At 42.9% G+C, this 16,415-nt stretch overlaps 1 protein-coding gene across 2 annotated transcripts in view; it reads left to right on the top strand.

Moving 5' to 3' along the window:
• The window catches only part of SLC30A9 (solute carrier family 30 member 9), a 128,474-nt gene that overhangs the window by 68,100 nt on the left and 43,959 nt on the right, over positions 1-16,415 (top strand). For both annotated transcript variants that reach the window (XM_077279840.1, XM_077279841.1), the window contains 8 exons: positions 1,089-1,156; positions 2,766-2,868; positions 4,712-4,767; positions 9,704-9,839; positions 9,918-9,957; positions 10,394-10,465; positions 12,037-12,144; positions 15,725-15,890. In XM_077279840.1, coding sequence (XP_077135955.1) covers positions 1,089-1,156; positions 2,766-2,868; positions 4,712-4,767; positions 9,704-9,839; positions 9,918-9,957; positions 10,394-10,465; positions 12,037-12,144; positions 15,725-15,890 — 749 coding nt within the window. The remainder of the gene's footprint in view (positions 1-1,088; positions 1,157-2,765; positions 2,869-4,711; positions 4,768-9,703; positions 9,840-9,917; positions 9,958-10,393; positions 10,466-12,036; positions 12,145-15,724; positions 15,891-16,415) is intronic.

Below are 16,415 nucleotides of genomic sequence, written 5' to 3'. Positions count from 1 at the left end.
GCGCAGGCACCGCCTGGGGCTAGGACGACTCCTGCACAACATTTTAAATAAATAAGAGACGAGACACAGCGGAGGGGAAGGAACAAAGCTGAAGACTCTTCCCACATTCCCGCCCCCATGGACAAAGATTAAAGAAAATCTACAAAACTGGTTTCTTCTCATGAGGTATCATTTTAATCAGTACAACAGCACCAATGTGGCCCTGTCTGTTCTTTACTTAGTAAGATGCTGCTGACAGGTTCTCTGTAAGAATTCCCACAGGAGTGCTGCACTGTCTGTGTCGCCCCTTCACATAGGGGGCTGTGCTGCTGATTCTCACCCATGTTGACTCTATACCGTGGACCAGTATTAGATGAGTGTATTACAGGGATGGGATGTTCACTGGTCTATAGAACCGAACTGGAGACTCTACAGGGATTTCTGTCATCTCAGTTCCCATGATTTGTGGTCAGACTTGTTTCTACAGTATGGGCCCATAACATGCCTGTCTGCACCGGGCTTAGAGATAAAAGCAGAGAGGGCGTGGAGAGTGTACATGGCAGATTACAGTGTGTACATGAGGGAAAGCCAGAAAATGGTCAGGCATGGTAGATCAGGGAGTGGTTAAGGGGGACAGCGCAGTGAGAAGAAAATCTGCTTCGCATGGGTGTGTAGACAGAGCTGACTATGGGGGTATGTTTAGTGTGGACAGGAGATCCTTCATGAGCTGTGGAAGGTGAAATCACTCCAGGAACAAAGCTGTGCTGATACATGACAGGTAGTGATGGCTGCTAATCCTGAGTGCACAGACCTCAGATCCAGCATGTATTACTGGGAGAAACTCGACCATATAAAAAAAAAAAAAAAAGTCTGAAACAACAAGGTGAAAAATGCATAACGAGGGTCCTAAAATGGATTTCACAATAATTACAGCATGAACCGTTTTTTACTTGCAGTAACTACTCCATTTTTCCTCTATGGCAATGATGTCCTTCGCCTTTACATAGGTTTTCTGTACAGACTATAATAAACTTTGTGATGTCTCCTTTTAGCTTTCTTGTGTTACCTGACTATAGTATATTCTGAATTCTGTATGTCTTTGATTTCAGCCCCGGTTAAGTACAGCATCCATGTTCTTAAAGGGCCCTGGGAAGGTTGTGATGGTAGCCATTTGTATGTAAGTATGGTTCAGTTTACCTGTTTGTTTGAGAAGAGAGTAAATGTTTTTTGGGTTGTAGTAGTTTTATACAGCTGTTTTTCTAAACCTTTGAGGTGCATGAAAGGAGACATTTAAAGAAACACTTCATTTTTTTCTGTTATTCTGTCATTAGTCCTCCAATATAATACAGCTAGTATTACCTTACTGTAGCTCTTTCTTTGGGAATTTTCTTCTTGGTTAGGTCATCTGATCTCATAGTGACTAGCAGGGAATTAGGAAAGATATATATCTTGGTACCGTGTTAGCCAGCAGATAGAAAAATATTTAGAATTGAGAATCCTCAGTGGTTGATACCTTTTAGTGGCTAACTGAAAAGATGGTAACAAGTTGCAAGCTTTCGAGACTACATCGGTCTCTTCATCAGGCATAGACTAATAGAAATTCTGAAGAATCACATAATTATACACAACACAGCACAGAAATAATGCCATAGACAAGACAGGTGACATGAAGCAGAATTACAATTATGTCAGTGATAAACAGTTATGTCCATAAATATTGGAAAAGTTCATAGATAAGGAATGTGAATGTTTTATTGTCCTCTGATTGTGGTCTGTTCTATGTTATGATGCCCCCCTACACAGTCTGAGGAGCAAATTCCTTAATTGATGTAAAAAGACATAAAAACAGTCAGTGCAGGAATGAAAATGACGCATGGATTTATGTCTTTTTACATCAATTAAGGAATTTGCTCCTCAGACTGTGTGGGGGCATCATAACATAGAACCAGACCCCAATCAGAGGACAATAAAACATTCGCACTCCTTATCTATGAACTGTTCCAATATTTATGGACATAACTGTTTATCACTCACATAATGGTAATTCTGCTTCATGTCACCTGTCTTGTCTATGGCATTTTTCTGTGCGGTGTTGTGTATAAATATGTGATTCTTCAGAATTTGCTTTAGTCTATGCCTGATGAATGGACCGAAGTAGTCTCGAAAGCTTGTAATTTACCATCTTTTCAGTTAGCCATTAAAAGGTATCAACCACTGAGGACTCTCAATTCTAAATATTTTTATAGCAGGGAATTAGACTTTGTAGTCTCCCAAGGGGTCGCCATCTCATTCACCAGAACTTCCTGCATGATGAAACTGCATGGAATATAACACATGGGAGAAGAGGGAGGTGGGGTGAAGACAGTGACTTCTATCACAGTTACAGATGATGACTGCATGGTTCCATCCACTTAATTACAATATAGGAGATGACTGTTTAGGAAGATAACAGGGGGTGAGCTGCAGGGAAGTAAGTACACGGTTTATAAACAGATTTGGCTTTTATCCTAAGTCATATTGCACGACTCGTTAAAGGGTTGATTGTGACTTGTAGGATCGCTACTTCCAATAGTTGGCGCTATAGAGTTAAGTCCTCTTTTTTTCAGCAGAGGCAATTTGCATATTTAAACAGAGAATGAGAGGTGTCAGGTGGGTGGTGCACTTACAGGAAAAAAGGGATTTGTTTCTTTAAGTATATTTATTGTTTGTCCGTAACAAGGCATGACTAAATATTCATGGACCCTGAGTAACAGCCTAACTTTTTATTTTTTTTCCTCAAAATACAGAAACGGGTTAAACTTTTTCTTTAAGCTCTTGGCCTGGGTGTACACTGGATCAGCTAGTATGTTTTCTGAAGCTATTCACTCCTTAGCGGACACATGTAACCAGGTAAGAAGCAAAGGTAAAACTGACATAATTATAGCATATCCCTGCTGGTTGCTCTGGGTCCCGTCTGACCATAATATTTTTGTAAGATCGATTGCCTGATAAAAGATATTTTTGCCCAGAAAAAAATATTAATCTCTGTGCTTATCTTACCTCCCTGCACCATCACATGTGTCCTGTGTCACAGACCTGTACTGTGCAGCTGATGTATAGCGACTTCCCAACCCTGATATCAGATCGAGATACTTGATTAAAATGTATCTTTATTAAACAATAATAGACTAACCACAGATAAAAATGCTCCATTGATAAATAGAAAAACATGTAACATACCCTCTCCTGTGTGCCCGCCTGGCATGGGAGGTTATGATACGACAGTGGTGACCTCGCTCCTCGGTGGCTTTCCCTTTATTCCCTATTAAGCTGTATTAAGTTCTATTAAATTCAGTGGGAACTAAATAAGAACAAATAATAGAAACTTTTGAACCTGGTGACAGATTTCCTTTTAAAAGGGGCCCGTCACCTTATTCATGCTGCCTAAACTGCAGGCAGCATAAACCGGAGCCTGGCAGCACGAGGTGTCCGTTTCTCTGACTTTTTAGAGAAGTTATACTTTAATGGTCCGGCCTGAGACGAGACCAGTCCAGCACTGCCCCTGGCCGGCATTTCCCAGCGATGCTCTAGGTGATTGAGAGAGGTAAAGAACCCCTAAATGTAAGGACCATATATTGCCACTAGGTGGCACTGCTTTCCGTCGAGTGTCTGTAGTGAATCATGTCTGTAGATTTGTGCAGATTGTGGTCCTCCTCATCCAGTAATGGAGTAATGGCAAAATTATTCAAACCTGAAAAAGTAATGTCAGAACAGAAATTATATTTACTTTTAAGCCCAAACATGGAGGATTACAAATTTAGAAGACCATTTTTTTATTTTCTGAAATTCCAGAATTAATAGAGTTGGGTTCTGGTCAGATTCCTTATATCTTGGTTGAAGCTAAGAACGTATGTGGCCCCGTAGGATTTACTCTGTATGAGGTTAAGCTCAGACGAGTGCTGAACATTGAGGACCAGTCATACGCAGGTTGCAGAGAGAGGTGACTGACTCCATTTCCAGCTCTGTGTGCACAGTGGCCAAGTGCAGGGGCTGCCATACACGGTACCAGACTAAGCCAACCTGCAAATTTATTTAATTTTTTTCCTCCACTCATCTCCACTAGCACATAGGCCATCATTGGTCCATGCTTGGTCTGTAGCGCACTTAAACGAGAGAAACTGAAAAAATCAGTTGATCTGAACATCCCAACAACCCTGGGATGGGCGCTGTGCAGTTCTTCACGGTAACATCCAGTCTCCATTTTAATAATTAATTTAGAAGCAGTAACGATGGGACAGGACAGTGCGAGACATTCCCCTGTGGGGGGCTGCAGAGGGCCTGAGCACTTATGGCCAGACCGCCCCACTGATTACAGCTGAAGGCTCTGATGACCAGAACTGGATATTTTGCAATAAACTTATCTCCACAGTTTAGGAATCCTCTGTAAGAGGCTCTCCTGTCAGCCTATCGGAGTGCTGACTCCAGAGCATCAGTTTTTCACCACTGTGTTGTGCTGCTCCTCTGTTATTCCTCCTGTCAATGGCGGTGTGTCCTTCCATAATTTCGCATTGGCAGAGTTCTGACAAAAGATGGGACAGACTTGTTTCATGCAGTATACTAGTATTTGTAACATCGGCATGGCATGTCAGGCGAGGTGACCGGTTCTTAATTAAGCTTTCTTTTAGTTACATAGTAACTTTCTTTTAGGTGACTGCTTGTGACCACATGGAAACTTTTCTGTTCTATATTTCAGGCTCTGTTGGCTTTAGGGATTTCACAGTCTGTACGGACGCCGGATCCTGGACACCCGTAAGAACAATTATTTAATACTAAAAATTTGTGCTCATATCACTTATTTTTATTTCTGCTCCGTTATGCACATAAACCCCCCTTAAGGGTGCCCCCTTTAATTAACATTGGAGCTATCCTGTAGGTCCAGGGGTCCTGGTCGATCTTGCGCAGTGTGGTCTTTTTCCACTGGCTTCTTGCCTGCACGGCTGCGTTGTGTGTAGAACGGAGCTTTACCTGTAAGGGATGATGTCCTGGAACGGGGCAGAACTTCCTTCATTGCGGCACTAGTAAGAGGAAGTAATAGTGTGATATGCTGAAAAAGAGAATGGACAGCACCTCCATAAATCATACAGTGATCTAATGCCGCTAGGCAAAAGTATATATAACTGAACATGAGGTTCTTAGCTTAACATTCTGATCAGAGTGTATGACGCCCACTGCCACGTCACGGCAAACCTCTTAGTGGGTCCTATCGCCCTAATGGAGCAGAGCCATGCGCTGACCACCGCCGCAGCGACAATACAGCAGGGCAGTAATAGTGTGCTGGTGATGAAGAAGCCATGTACTACAGGGGACGTGTAGGATCTGTTTTCACACGTGCTGGAAACATGTATCCACACTTGCCTATTAAAACCTATTACGATCCTCACATGTTTGTGGTTTCCCAGCCACACAGATGATAAGGGCCACTGCAAGTGAATGGGTCCATGTAAATACGTACAGCACAGTGATGACATCCATGTGCCGTCCGTGTGACACGTACCAGCATTAAATGCATTCAAGAAATTACTGATTTTTTTGTGTTTAAGATGTGCAAAGATAATAGATATCAATCCGATATCATTTGTGCCTTCCATGTGCAGCTTATTGTACAGTTTTCTGTTAACCTAATATACAGGGTGGACCATTTATAAAGTTGCATCCAAAATGGCCGACTTCAAAATGGCCGCCATGGTTACCACCCATCTTGAAAAGTTTTCTCCCTCCCATATACTAATGTGCCACAAACAGGAAGTTGATATCACCAACCATTCCCATTTTATTTAGGTGTATCCATATACATGGCCCACCCAGGTGTATCCATATAAATGGCCCACCCTGTATAAATGAATGTAAAAAAAAAATGACCTAGGGTCCCCCCATTTTTGGTACCCAGCAAAGGTAAAGCAGACAGCTGCAGGCTTACATTATCAGGCTGGGAAGGTCCATGGTTATCGGGTCCTTTCAGCCTAAACATACCAGCCCTCAGCCATCCCAGAAGTGGCACATCACGTGATGCTCCAATTCTGCCGTTTCGCCCAACTGCTTCAACTCTCGGCTGTCTGCTTTACCTTTGCTGATTACCAAAAATAGGGGAAACCCCACATTTTTTCATTCATTTATACTTTTAATAGCTGTACAATAAGCTCTGTGAAAGACACATGCAAACTATATATCTGCCAGATAGATATGTCTATTGTCTATCTATTGTCTATCTACGATCTCGGTATTGATCTCGGTATTGATCTCGGTATTGATCTCTCTATCTCTCTATCTATTGATCTATCTATCTATCTATCTATCTATTATCTATCTGTTATCTTTGCACACCTTTAAAACCTAAAAAGCAGTAATTTCTTGAATGCATTTTATTCCAGTACACATCACATGGACGCCATACAGATTGCACATGGATCGTACACACGGATGGTGCAAACTGCCCATCTTACTCGTACATTCTGTTACGCGGACGCATGAAGGGGGCCTCAAAGGGTGTCCATTGACACGATTCACACAACACCCCACCTTTCCCCCCATGTTTATATGGTCATGTTGCTTTTTGTAACGCACGCTTATTCTGCTGTAATATATTGCTCCATGGCTTCAGCTGTCAAAGTAAATTGACTTAAGTAACTGCTAGTGGAGTTCCCCTCATTGTTCAGGGGGTTCTAAAATCTAGGTATTTAAAGGGAACCTGTCACCAATTTTGTCATACATCAACTAAAACTATCACCTTATTCAGTGTCTGTGCTGTATTGCATAAATGGTTATATAACACCCTTACTCCCCCTGTATAACACCCAAACACCTTTTAAAGTTCTCCCATGCTGTATGTTAATCATGTCGGTGCAGTCTGATAGGCGTCCTTTCTGTGCTCTCGATCCTTCCTCCCGGCTTCTTCTCACCATCCTTCTGCTGTAATTGACATGGATGATGCCTCCTGCGTCATCCACATTGCCAGGCGAAATCTTGTGCTTGTGTACTATTTGCCCAATTGAGCACATGCGCACTTATATTTTTAGCTCTGCCCGCAGTCAGACAAAGTATAGTGTGCAGGTGCGAGCCGTGATTTCTCTGTAGGTGCAAGATTTCGCCCGTCAATGTGGATGAAGCAGGAGGCGTCCTCCACGCCAATCAAGGCAGGAGGACAGTGAGCAGCAGCCGGGAGGAGAGGTAGAGGGCCCAAAATGGATTCCTATTGGACCGGACCTACAGGATTAACATACAATGCGGGAGAACTTCGAAAGGTTTTTGCACTGATTAAGGTGCTAGTCTTAGTTCAGACATGGAAAAAAATGGTGGTAGATTCTCTTTAAGGGCTTCACTATCCAGGAGACAAGTGGTATGTTGGCCCCGCTGTGGCACTGGCAGATAAGTCTGAGGAAAGGTCTCTCCACTCAATTTATGTATGCTATAATAAATTAGGTACAATACAACGTAATATGACGATATTCTGATATTGGTCTTCAATGTTAAAGCACCACTCCAGAGCTTGTGTGTTTTTCACCTCTGGAGTGGCGCTTTAAATGTAAGCCACCGGCCCCCAGTCATATACTCACCCTACAGTGTCTTCACATTTCTTTCGGTGCTACTCAGGTCCCCCTGCGCCATCTTAAGAGCACATCAGAAATCTCCTGCACACACATTACATTGTCTTTTTTACTGACAAAATTGGAAAACTGCTGTTTTTTATTAAACTGCAGCGTGTCACTTCTTTCAGCATGTTTTGGCAGTGATTTTTTGTTTACCCACAGAAAGCAATGCGTAAGTGTAAAAATGCAGCAGAAAAATGCAGGTATCAGGTTTTGCTGCGTTTTTAGTGAAAAAAAAAAAAGCTGATACTGCAGTATGTGAAACCCATTTATTTTTGTGATTTTTCTCAAGTTTAAACCATAATGTCTTGGTGTTTTCACCTGAGAATGGGACCTAGGATTAGTGCAGTTTAATTAAATGAGTGATGTGTGATAAGGAAACATTGGCCGACCGAGGTGTGAAATGGAACAATACCTGATCAACTCAAAGGATGACCAAAGTGTGAAAGTAAGCAGTGTATTTTCTGTATTTTAATATCCATATATTTTCTCATCTGTATACATGCTTTTAGTGCAATGCTCTGCAGAGGACAGGCGCGCACCTCTGCACCTTACACCTGCCACACAGCCGCCCTCCCACAAAGCATCTTTGCATAGGAAGCACAATCAGCCTGCTCCCAGATAATAATTACCAGCTTTTTGGACTTCTAAATGCTGTAAAATTATAAATATGAAAATGTATTTCATGTATCAAAACATATCTGAAATTACTCCGAAACGACAAGAGGAATTAAATTCAGGATGGTATTCAGCGAATATTTAAACACTACCCTGTTCATTAAACATCTGAATGCATTAAAAAAAGGGATTAAATCAATTTCATCAGCAGCTGTGGTGCATAACATTAAAGTAATAAGATTAGATCTAAATAGCCTATGCCGGGAAAGGATTAGAAAAAATATACAGAATGAAATTACTTTTTTTTTTATTTTTATGAAACACTGAAAAGGGCATGCTACCCTACTGCTCTATTAAATGCTCCTGCCCTGCTCCTAGTTTGTGTACTTTGCTGCACTTAATTCTGCATGTTGTCTTTAGTTATTATGCACAAAACATGTGTGACCATACACAACGGTGTGCAACACTATCAGATGCCGAGAAAAAATAAAAATTGTAATGGTGATTTCATCATAGAAAATCCTTTAAAGTGCATGTGAGACATATAATGACTGACAGTCTGCTCTCCTGATCTACATGTCTCACACTGGTAACTCCTCCTATCATTTATAGTAAGCTCTGGAGGCAGATTTTCATGCAGATCAGTGTTCGTCCCATAGATTTTAACAGCTCATTTACATATAAGAAACACAAGGATTTATCTGGAATAAGACACTGGATCCCAGATGTCAAGGTGTATAGGAGGAGCGATTCTACTGACAGATTGCCTTTTAATATGAGCATTCTATGAGTCCAGTTATGGAATGAAATATCTCATGAGTCCAAGTGTATTCAGTCTCCATACACCCAGCCTGACGAACAGCTGCAGGCTGTACTGAGTAGTGTGAGCTCTCTGCAGGGAGGAGGGACGCTGAGGAATTGACAAGCCAGGCTAGGTGGTTGGTGATTGAGTTGAATGTTATAATGCCTTTCTGACATGGTTTTTCAAAGCAAGTGCACCAGCCCCCTCAGGTGTAATATCTATTTAAGAATGCATGCCATTTATGTTGTGGAATCAGGTGACAGATCCGCTTTAAAGGGCCTTACTCTTACAAGAATTTAACAATTAAAAGTTCTTTATACATGGAGTAATCGCACACTAGGCAGTCACACACATTGAGCTTGCACACTTTACAAGTAGGAGGGAGCTAATAATATAGTAGGAAGTAATGTAAATTCCTGCCATTGCTTTGCAGACGTGTATATACTTCTGAAGCATCTGTCCAGACTGGTGAGACCTCGCTGACCTGCAGAGCTTTTCTGAAATGTCCTTTTCAGTTGAATGCTAGGCACAATATACTATTGCTCCCAAGCTATGCCTCTGGGAGCTGATACAGTAATACACTCATTTATCCTGTTTCAGGAACCCTATAGAAAGCTCCTGTCTGACAACACGGGGTCTTTTAATTCAGAACCAAATAATTGTGACTTTATTAATCCCACAGGTATGGTTTCACCAATATGCGCTACATTGCCTCATTGATCAGCGGCGTTGGCATTTTTATGATGGGTGCCGGACTGTCTTGGTACCATGGCATCATGGGGTTACTTCATCCGCAACCCATGGAGTCTCTTCTCTGGGTAAGTCTGAGGTCTCCTTTCTGTACTCTGACAAAGTCTCTTCCCGGAGAAAGTAAAAGGCTTGTGTTATCGTTACAGGCGTACTGTATCCTGGCAGGATCATTGGTTTCTGAAGGAGGTAAGCAATATTTCACCATGGACCGCCATTATGGGACACAATAAGCTTACTTGTTACCAGTTCTGCTATGGGAGCTGATTTTTTTTTTTGGGTGGGGTTCCTAGAAATATTGTTATTTTTATTGGCTATAACGTGTAATATTCTGGAACATATAAGAGGCAGATCTTTAGCCTGTGACAAATCAGAGCGTGAACCTGTGCTGTGCAGGGGACATCGATCTACGGTCCGGGATTAGGACGCGGCACACACGTGACGTTATAGGAATAATTAGATTTACGCCCAGCCATTACTCAGCTCGCCGATATCTCTCTCATCTCTGACGTCGCCCGTCTGCGCGCTGAAATTCGAGTGTGAATGCATCACTTAGGATGTTCTCATGAGCGCTTGGCTGCAATAACCTTTTCTTTTTTTTCTTTTTTTTTATTATTCCATTTAGCTACACTCCTGGTTGCTGTTAATGAGATTAGGAAAAGCGCAAGAATAAAGGGAATGTCCTTTTATCAGTATGGTATGTTCACAGCACCCGCGCTATACGGATCCGTATCTCTAAAGAGGTCCTCATACTTGTCTACCTTCCAAATTACATCCTTCTCTCAGTGATGGTCAAATTTCAGTTAAAAATAGAGAAAACATATTAAAGGCAATCTGTCACCAGCTTTCTCTTTACAAACTGCATACATTATGAAAAAGATCTTTTAGACCTGATGAGACGGATGTGTTTACTTTGAAAATGCGTGTTAGTGACTGTATAATCCTGATGTCAAAGTAAGCATTTTAGGAATCCAATTATAACATGAAATGGCCCATGAAACCAAGTGTATTCAATCTTTACCACTCAGCCTCACTGACAGCTGCAGCTTGTACTGAGCTGTGTGTGGTCTCAGCAGGGAGGAGGGACACTCAGTAACTGCCAATCAGACTCTGGGGCCTGAAATTAAAGTTAATACACCAGACTCATCTAGTCTAAAAGATCTATTTAGTAATACATGCCGTTTATGTTGTGAAATTTGGTGACCGACCTGGTTTAAGCATGGGCATGCAAAACAAAACTTGACAATAAATATTTTGGGAAATTTGCCAGCCAGCCCAGGGAATGCATAGTTTTGAGTTCATACCCATCACAGATTGGTAGTCTGTCTCTTTTATGAGGGCAGTGGGGCTACTCTGCAAGTACAGACCCAATCCATGAGCAAGAGCGGCGCTGCTTTTGAAAAATAAAAAGAGAAACCCTTAATTCCAACATTATACAACCCCTCTAATGGCATTACATAGTTACATAGTTATTAAGGTTGAAGGAAGACTTTAAGTCCATCTAGTTCAACCCATAGCCTAACCTAACATGCCCTAACATGTTGATCCAGAGGAAGGCAAAAAAAAACCATGTGGCAAAGAGTAAGCTCCACATTGGGGAAAAAAATTCCTTCCCGACTCCACATACGGCAATCAGACTAGTTCCCTGGATCAACGCCCTATCAAGGAATCTAGTGTATATACCCTGTAACATTATACTTTTCCAGAAAGGTATCCAGTCCCCTCTTAAATTTAATTAATGAATCACTCATTACAACATCATACGGCAGAGAGTTCCATAGTCTCACTGCTCTTACAGTAAAGAATCCGCGTCTGTTGTTATGCTTAAACCTTTGTGATGGTCGTTTGGGGAATTAGCGACTCACTAATACTATAATTCTAACTTTCGGCATCAATTTAATAAAAGCTTATACACTTCACCTGCAGACTTATGAATTACCCGCTTACTCTTCCAACTAGTGTTAACCACTCTTATGTTAGTCTCTGGTTAGTCGCCCATTGCCTCAGGGTATGCGGTTGGACTTCAGCGTATTGGATGGGGTACTGCTATTGCTCTTCTGCCTTAGGATTTATAGCTGTTGGAGAATGTTATGGAAAACGTTGTAGAGAAAGTACACGGCAGACATACTTGTGTATTGTTTCCATCCATGTTTTAGGTTCACTCTGTATTCATCAGATTGTTTTATTCTAATCCATAGAGGTGAAATAGTAATTTAAGACTCTTATTAATATTTTGCAGCGAGTTAATCTCTGGCGTTATTCTTCTAGTGATCCAGTCTAAGGATCCGAGTACTAATGTGGTCCTGATGGAGGATGCGGCAGCAGTTTTAGGAGTGGTCATGGCTGCCTCCTGCATGGGTCTGACGTCGCTCACAGGTGATAATTTGCTCAGATTTCCTTCTTTCTGGTAAAACCATTGTCTACAATCCCTGTCTGCTTTCTTGTGTAAGACTTATCTGATCTTGACGGTTATCAGCAATGTTTGATGTTTCCAAACTTTTTCTTTTTTTCATTTTTTTCCCATGAAAATGGGGGACATCGCACTACACTGAACTCCATTGGTGTCTGTTGTGATTCACCAGAACAACCCTTATATATTCCCATACCCCTAAAAATGATAAACTCCTAGATCAGCCCTCTAAAATTCAGACTTCAGATTCCTGTGACCATTATCAGCCTTTTGTCTGAGGAGCATGATTAAGGCCCCTTTCACACATCAGTTTTTTGCCGTCAGTCACAATCCGTTGGCTCAACGGATCCGTCACAGTGTGAGAAAAACTGATGCGATGGATCCGTTTTTTCGCCAGATCCGTCTAGCGGATCTGGCTAAGGCCCCTTTCACACATCAGTTTTTTGCCGTCAGTCACAATCCATCGAATTTTGAAAAAAAACGGATCCAGCAACTGATGCTGTCGGATTCGTTTTTTTTTCTCATAGACTTGTATTAGCGATGGATGGCCTCACGTTTCATCCGTCGTTCGCTGGATCCATCGAACATTGTTTGTCCGGCGTTTTTTGTGTACGTCGAAAAATCGGAGAGCGATGGATCCGTCACCGTCCCTCGTTTGCTAGAATGGAAGCCTAGGGGCGCAGGATCCGTCAAATGATGGAATCCGGCGACGGATTCCATTTTTTTTTAAACTGAGCATGCTCCGATCCAATTAGCCAGATCCGCTAGTCGGATCCGTCGAAAAAACTATTCCAGGGTGGCGCTCATAGCAATACGGCATCAACAACCATAGAGGTCTCAAGGAGACCTCTGGTTTTCATACCTACGCACCGATGACCCCCGATCATGTGACGAGGGTCACCAGTGTGCGCATTTCTGGCCGAATGGCGCTTTTTAAATGCCGCTGTCAGAGTTTGACAGTGACATTTAACTAGTTAATAGGTGCGGGCGAATCGCGATTCCACCCGCTCCTAGTGTGGGCACATGTCAGCTGTTCAAAACAGCTGACATGTCCCGGCTTTGATGCGGGCTCACCTCCGGAGCCCGCATCAAAGCGGGGGTTCTGTCATCAGACGTACTATTCCATCCGATGGCAGAAAAGGGTTCATTGCTGTCCAGAATGGAGAAAGTGGTGGTCATGCCTAAAGCAAGCAGGTTGCACAGGTATCGAAAAATGCAAAACGTGTTCAATCAGTGACTCACGTGTGCAGGCCCAAAATGAACAGTTATTAAAAATGTTACTCAATTATACAGAACAAGGATGATACCTCAAAAAGATAATTAAAATACACAAAGGGATTACTAAAGTAATGTAATCTCCGGTAATGGAAACTTAAAAATAAGGGCAACCAAGGCGAAATACAAAAAATAGCAAAATGAGGCAGAACATTCGCAGAAAAGGAGGAATGTAAGTAATGTGCTGGTGCCGCTGTAGTAAGAAACATCCAATTTCTTGCAGCACAAACTGAAAAACATGAGCAAAGACGTAAAGATTGTTCCATTAATTGTATAATGTCTGTATGAATCGCCATGGGTAGAAATATAGAGGGGAAAAAAAGCAAATAAGAGCAGTAATAAATGACAAGTAAAGCAAAAAAGGAAAGGAGCTGTCCAGGATGCTTACATTGATGGTCTACTCGTAATATAGATTAGGGGTCCTCAGCCAGCGGTTTGTGGGCCCCTTATGTGTGGTTCGCGGCTGTCTGCCAGCTTGGGGAATTAGCACCAGGTCTGGCCGACCATCAGTGAATAGCTGGTCTCCAGATGGTCACTTTTGTGAATAGCTCCTTAGAGAATAGCAGATATGGATGTGCAGATAGATACTGGCCCTTGGGGTCCAGAGATAAATTAAGTATAGTAATCTGGAGAAAATATGATGCTGTCCGGCAGTGGGAGTGCATGATGAATACCAAATCGGGGTGTTGTGGGAACCCCTGGATGTAAGTATGCTTCCTCAGTGTGACTTCTGTGGACTGTCATTATACCAGTAATTGTGGCTCTGGGTGCCACTACTTTGAGGGGGAGGGAGCAGAATGTCACTAATTCAGGGGAAGAGGTTTGGACGTGGCTCGCCGTCCTCTCTGAGCTGAATGTGGCGCTCCAGGTAAGAAAGGAGGGGACCTCTAGTATAGATTATCAGTATCTGATCGGTGAGGGTGCGACACCCTGCACTCCCTCTGATCAGCTGCTCCCGGTACCGGCAGCAGCCAGATGTGCTCAGTTACGGAGCTGCACAACTCCATCAACTCAACTGTATAATGGCCACAGCCAGGTCCTGCACCTCTGCCCCTATTCACATCAATAAGGGGGCATTGGTGCAGCACCCAGCCGTGGCCACTATGCTGCTGATAGGGCTATGTAGCTCCGCAGAGCATATCCGCACCAGCATCGGTAACAGCTGACTGGCAGGGTTGTCTGTGGCCGCTCTCCCACCGATCCGATGTTGATAACCTATTCTAAGGATCGGCAATCAATACAAGTCTCAGACAACCCACTTTCCTGAAAAAATGTGAGCGGATGCACAATGAATAAACATGGAAAGATAATTTGCCCATCTACTACGAGGGAGTCCATGTGTAGAGGCACCTCACAGGAGGAGCACCACGGGTAAACTTCAACATATATTTGGCACTTGGTCGTAGCTTCCTCATGGGTGTCTCTTAATTGATTTGCCATTTTGACAGGTTCACCGTTCTCAAGATCTCTGCTTGCTGTGTCATTCATTATTGACCTCTATTGTTTACTATCAATGGATATAATTGTGTCCGGGGCACAGGTCGGCCATACTCACAGGGATGCCATGACTTGTGCGGGACTTGCAGCTATCCTGCACCGCCACACACATCCAGATGTGCACTACCTGCACCCTACACCTCTCCATACAGAAGTGAGCGGAGCAGGACAGAACTTTTATATCGAATGCACATACATGTCTACACATTTATCGTTCTTACTGCGTACAACATGGGATGCTGGAATGAATGGACACACGAGTATTTGGTGTATATAACCCGCCTGCACTGGTCCCGTTATTAAACTCCATGTTCCTGTGTGATTCGCCTACGTTTCCATTACGCTGCATCTGGCATCAGTTGTTTTTTGACTAATAAATCAGCGTTTGATATAGATGTTGGAAACATTTCGTTGATTGGACACAGGCACCCAAGGCAAATCTCCATGAATTATGTGTGTTCACCCCTGGTTTGTGAACTTTTAATGCTTTCTTTCACCTCGTAAATCTCGGCAGCCACATCTGTTGGTTCTGCCAAGTGCGGGCTGACGTCTGTTTTATTGTGTGTCACCTGTCACAGAGACAGGTTCAGTTTTAGGGTTTCTAATACTCTTATCCGCTCTGCTGCGCTCTAGTGCAGCCGCCAATGACTTTCTACTAGTAAACTTGTGCGGTTATTTGTCTCGCCTCCCTGAGCGCCACCTTTTATCCAGAAGAGCAGACACGGAGGAGTCATTATTCTGTTTGTTTTCTTGTTCCTCTCTTCTCTGATCTAGGAAATCCCTACTATGACAGTGTGGGCTCCCTCGGTGTAGGGACTTTGTTAGGAGCCGTCTCAGCATTCCTTATATACACCAACACCGAGGCCCTAATCGGCCGCTCGATACAACCAGAGCAAGTTCAGAGGCTTACTGAGCTCCTGGAAAGTGACCCTGCTGTAAGGTATGGACGTTGTGCAGATACTGGCTTTAGATCATACGATCTCATGGTTTTTTTCTGTTTCTGCTAATTCTCAGCGCTTCTTCTAATTAGCCGTAGTAGTGGACAACCCCTTTAAGCAGCAGATTAACTTTATATCTGCAGGTTGATAGTGTTTGGGGTCATGACAAGTTAGGGTTCTACATCTCTTTTGCAGGAGTGCACTGCTCATCGCCTGCCAGGAGAAGGGGGATGCGCGTCTCCTTGATTGACAGTTTGGATTATGGGGCGTGGTTATGGCTTTATATGGGCGCGGCGCACAGGATTCTCTGGGGGCGTGTCTTTAGGCTGCCCCTTATTATTACCGTGAGAGCCACGCCCTTTTGTAAAGACCATAAATAATAGCACTAAATATGAAGGGTCATATGTCTGGAACCGCGTTGCAGATTTTAGAAAAATAAAGAGGGGAGCAGCGAAAATAAAATGAGGGCAATAGCTGGCCATTTTTGACCTAGTGACAGGTCCTCTTTTAAATAAAAAATGAGAATT

Source organism: Ranitomeya variabilis, chromosome 1 (genome assembly GCF_051348905.1).
Source record: "Ranitomeya variabilis isolate aRanVar5 chromosome 1, aRanVar5.hap1, whole genome shotgun sequence".
Lineage (NCBI taxonomy): Eukaryota > Metazoa > Chordata > Amphibia > Anura > Dendrobatidae > Ranitomeya > Ranitomeya variabilis.
This window is presented reverse-complemented; position numbering and strand designations above follow the sequence as displayed.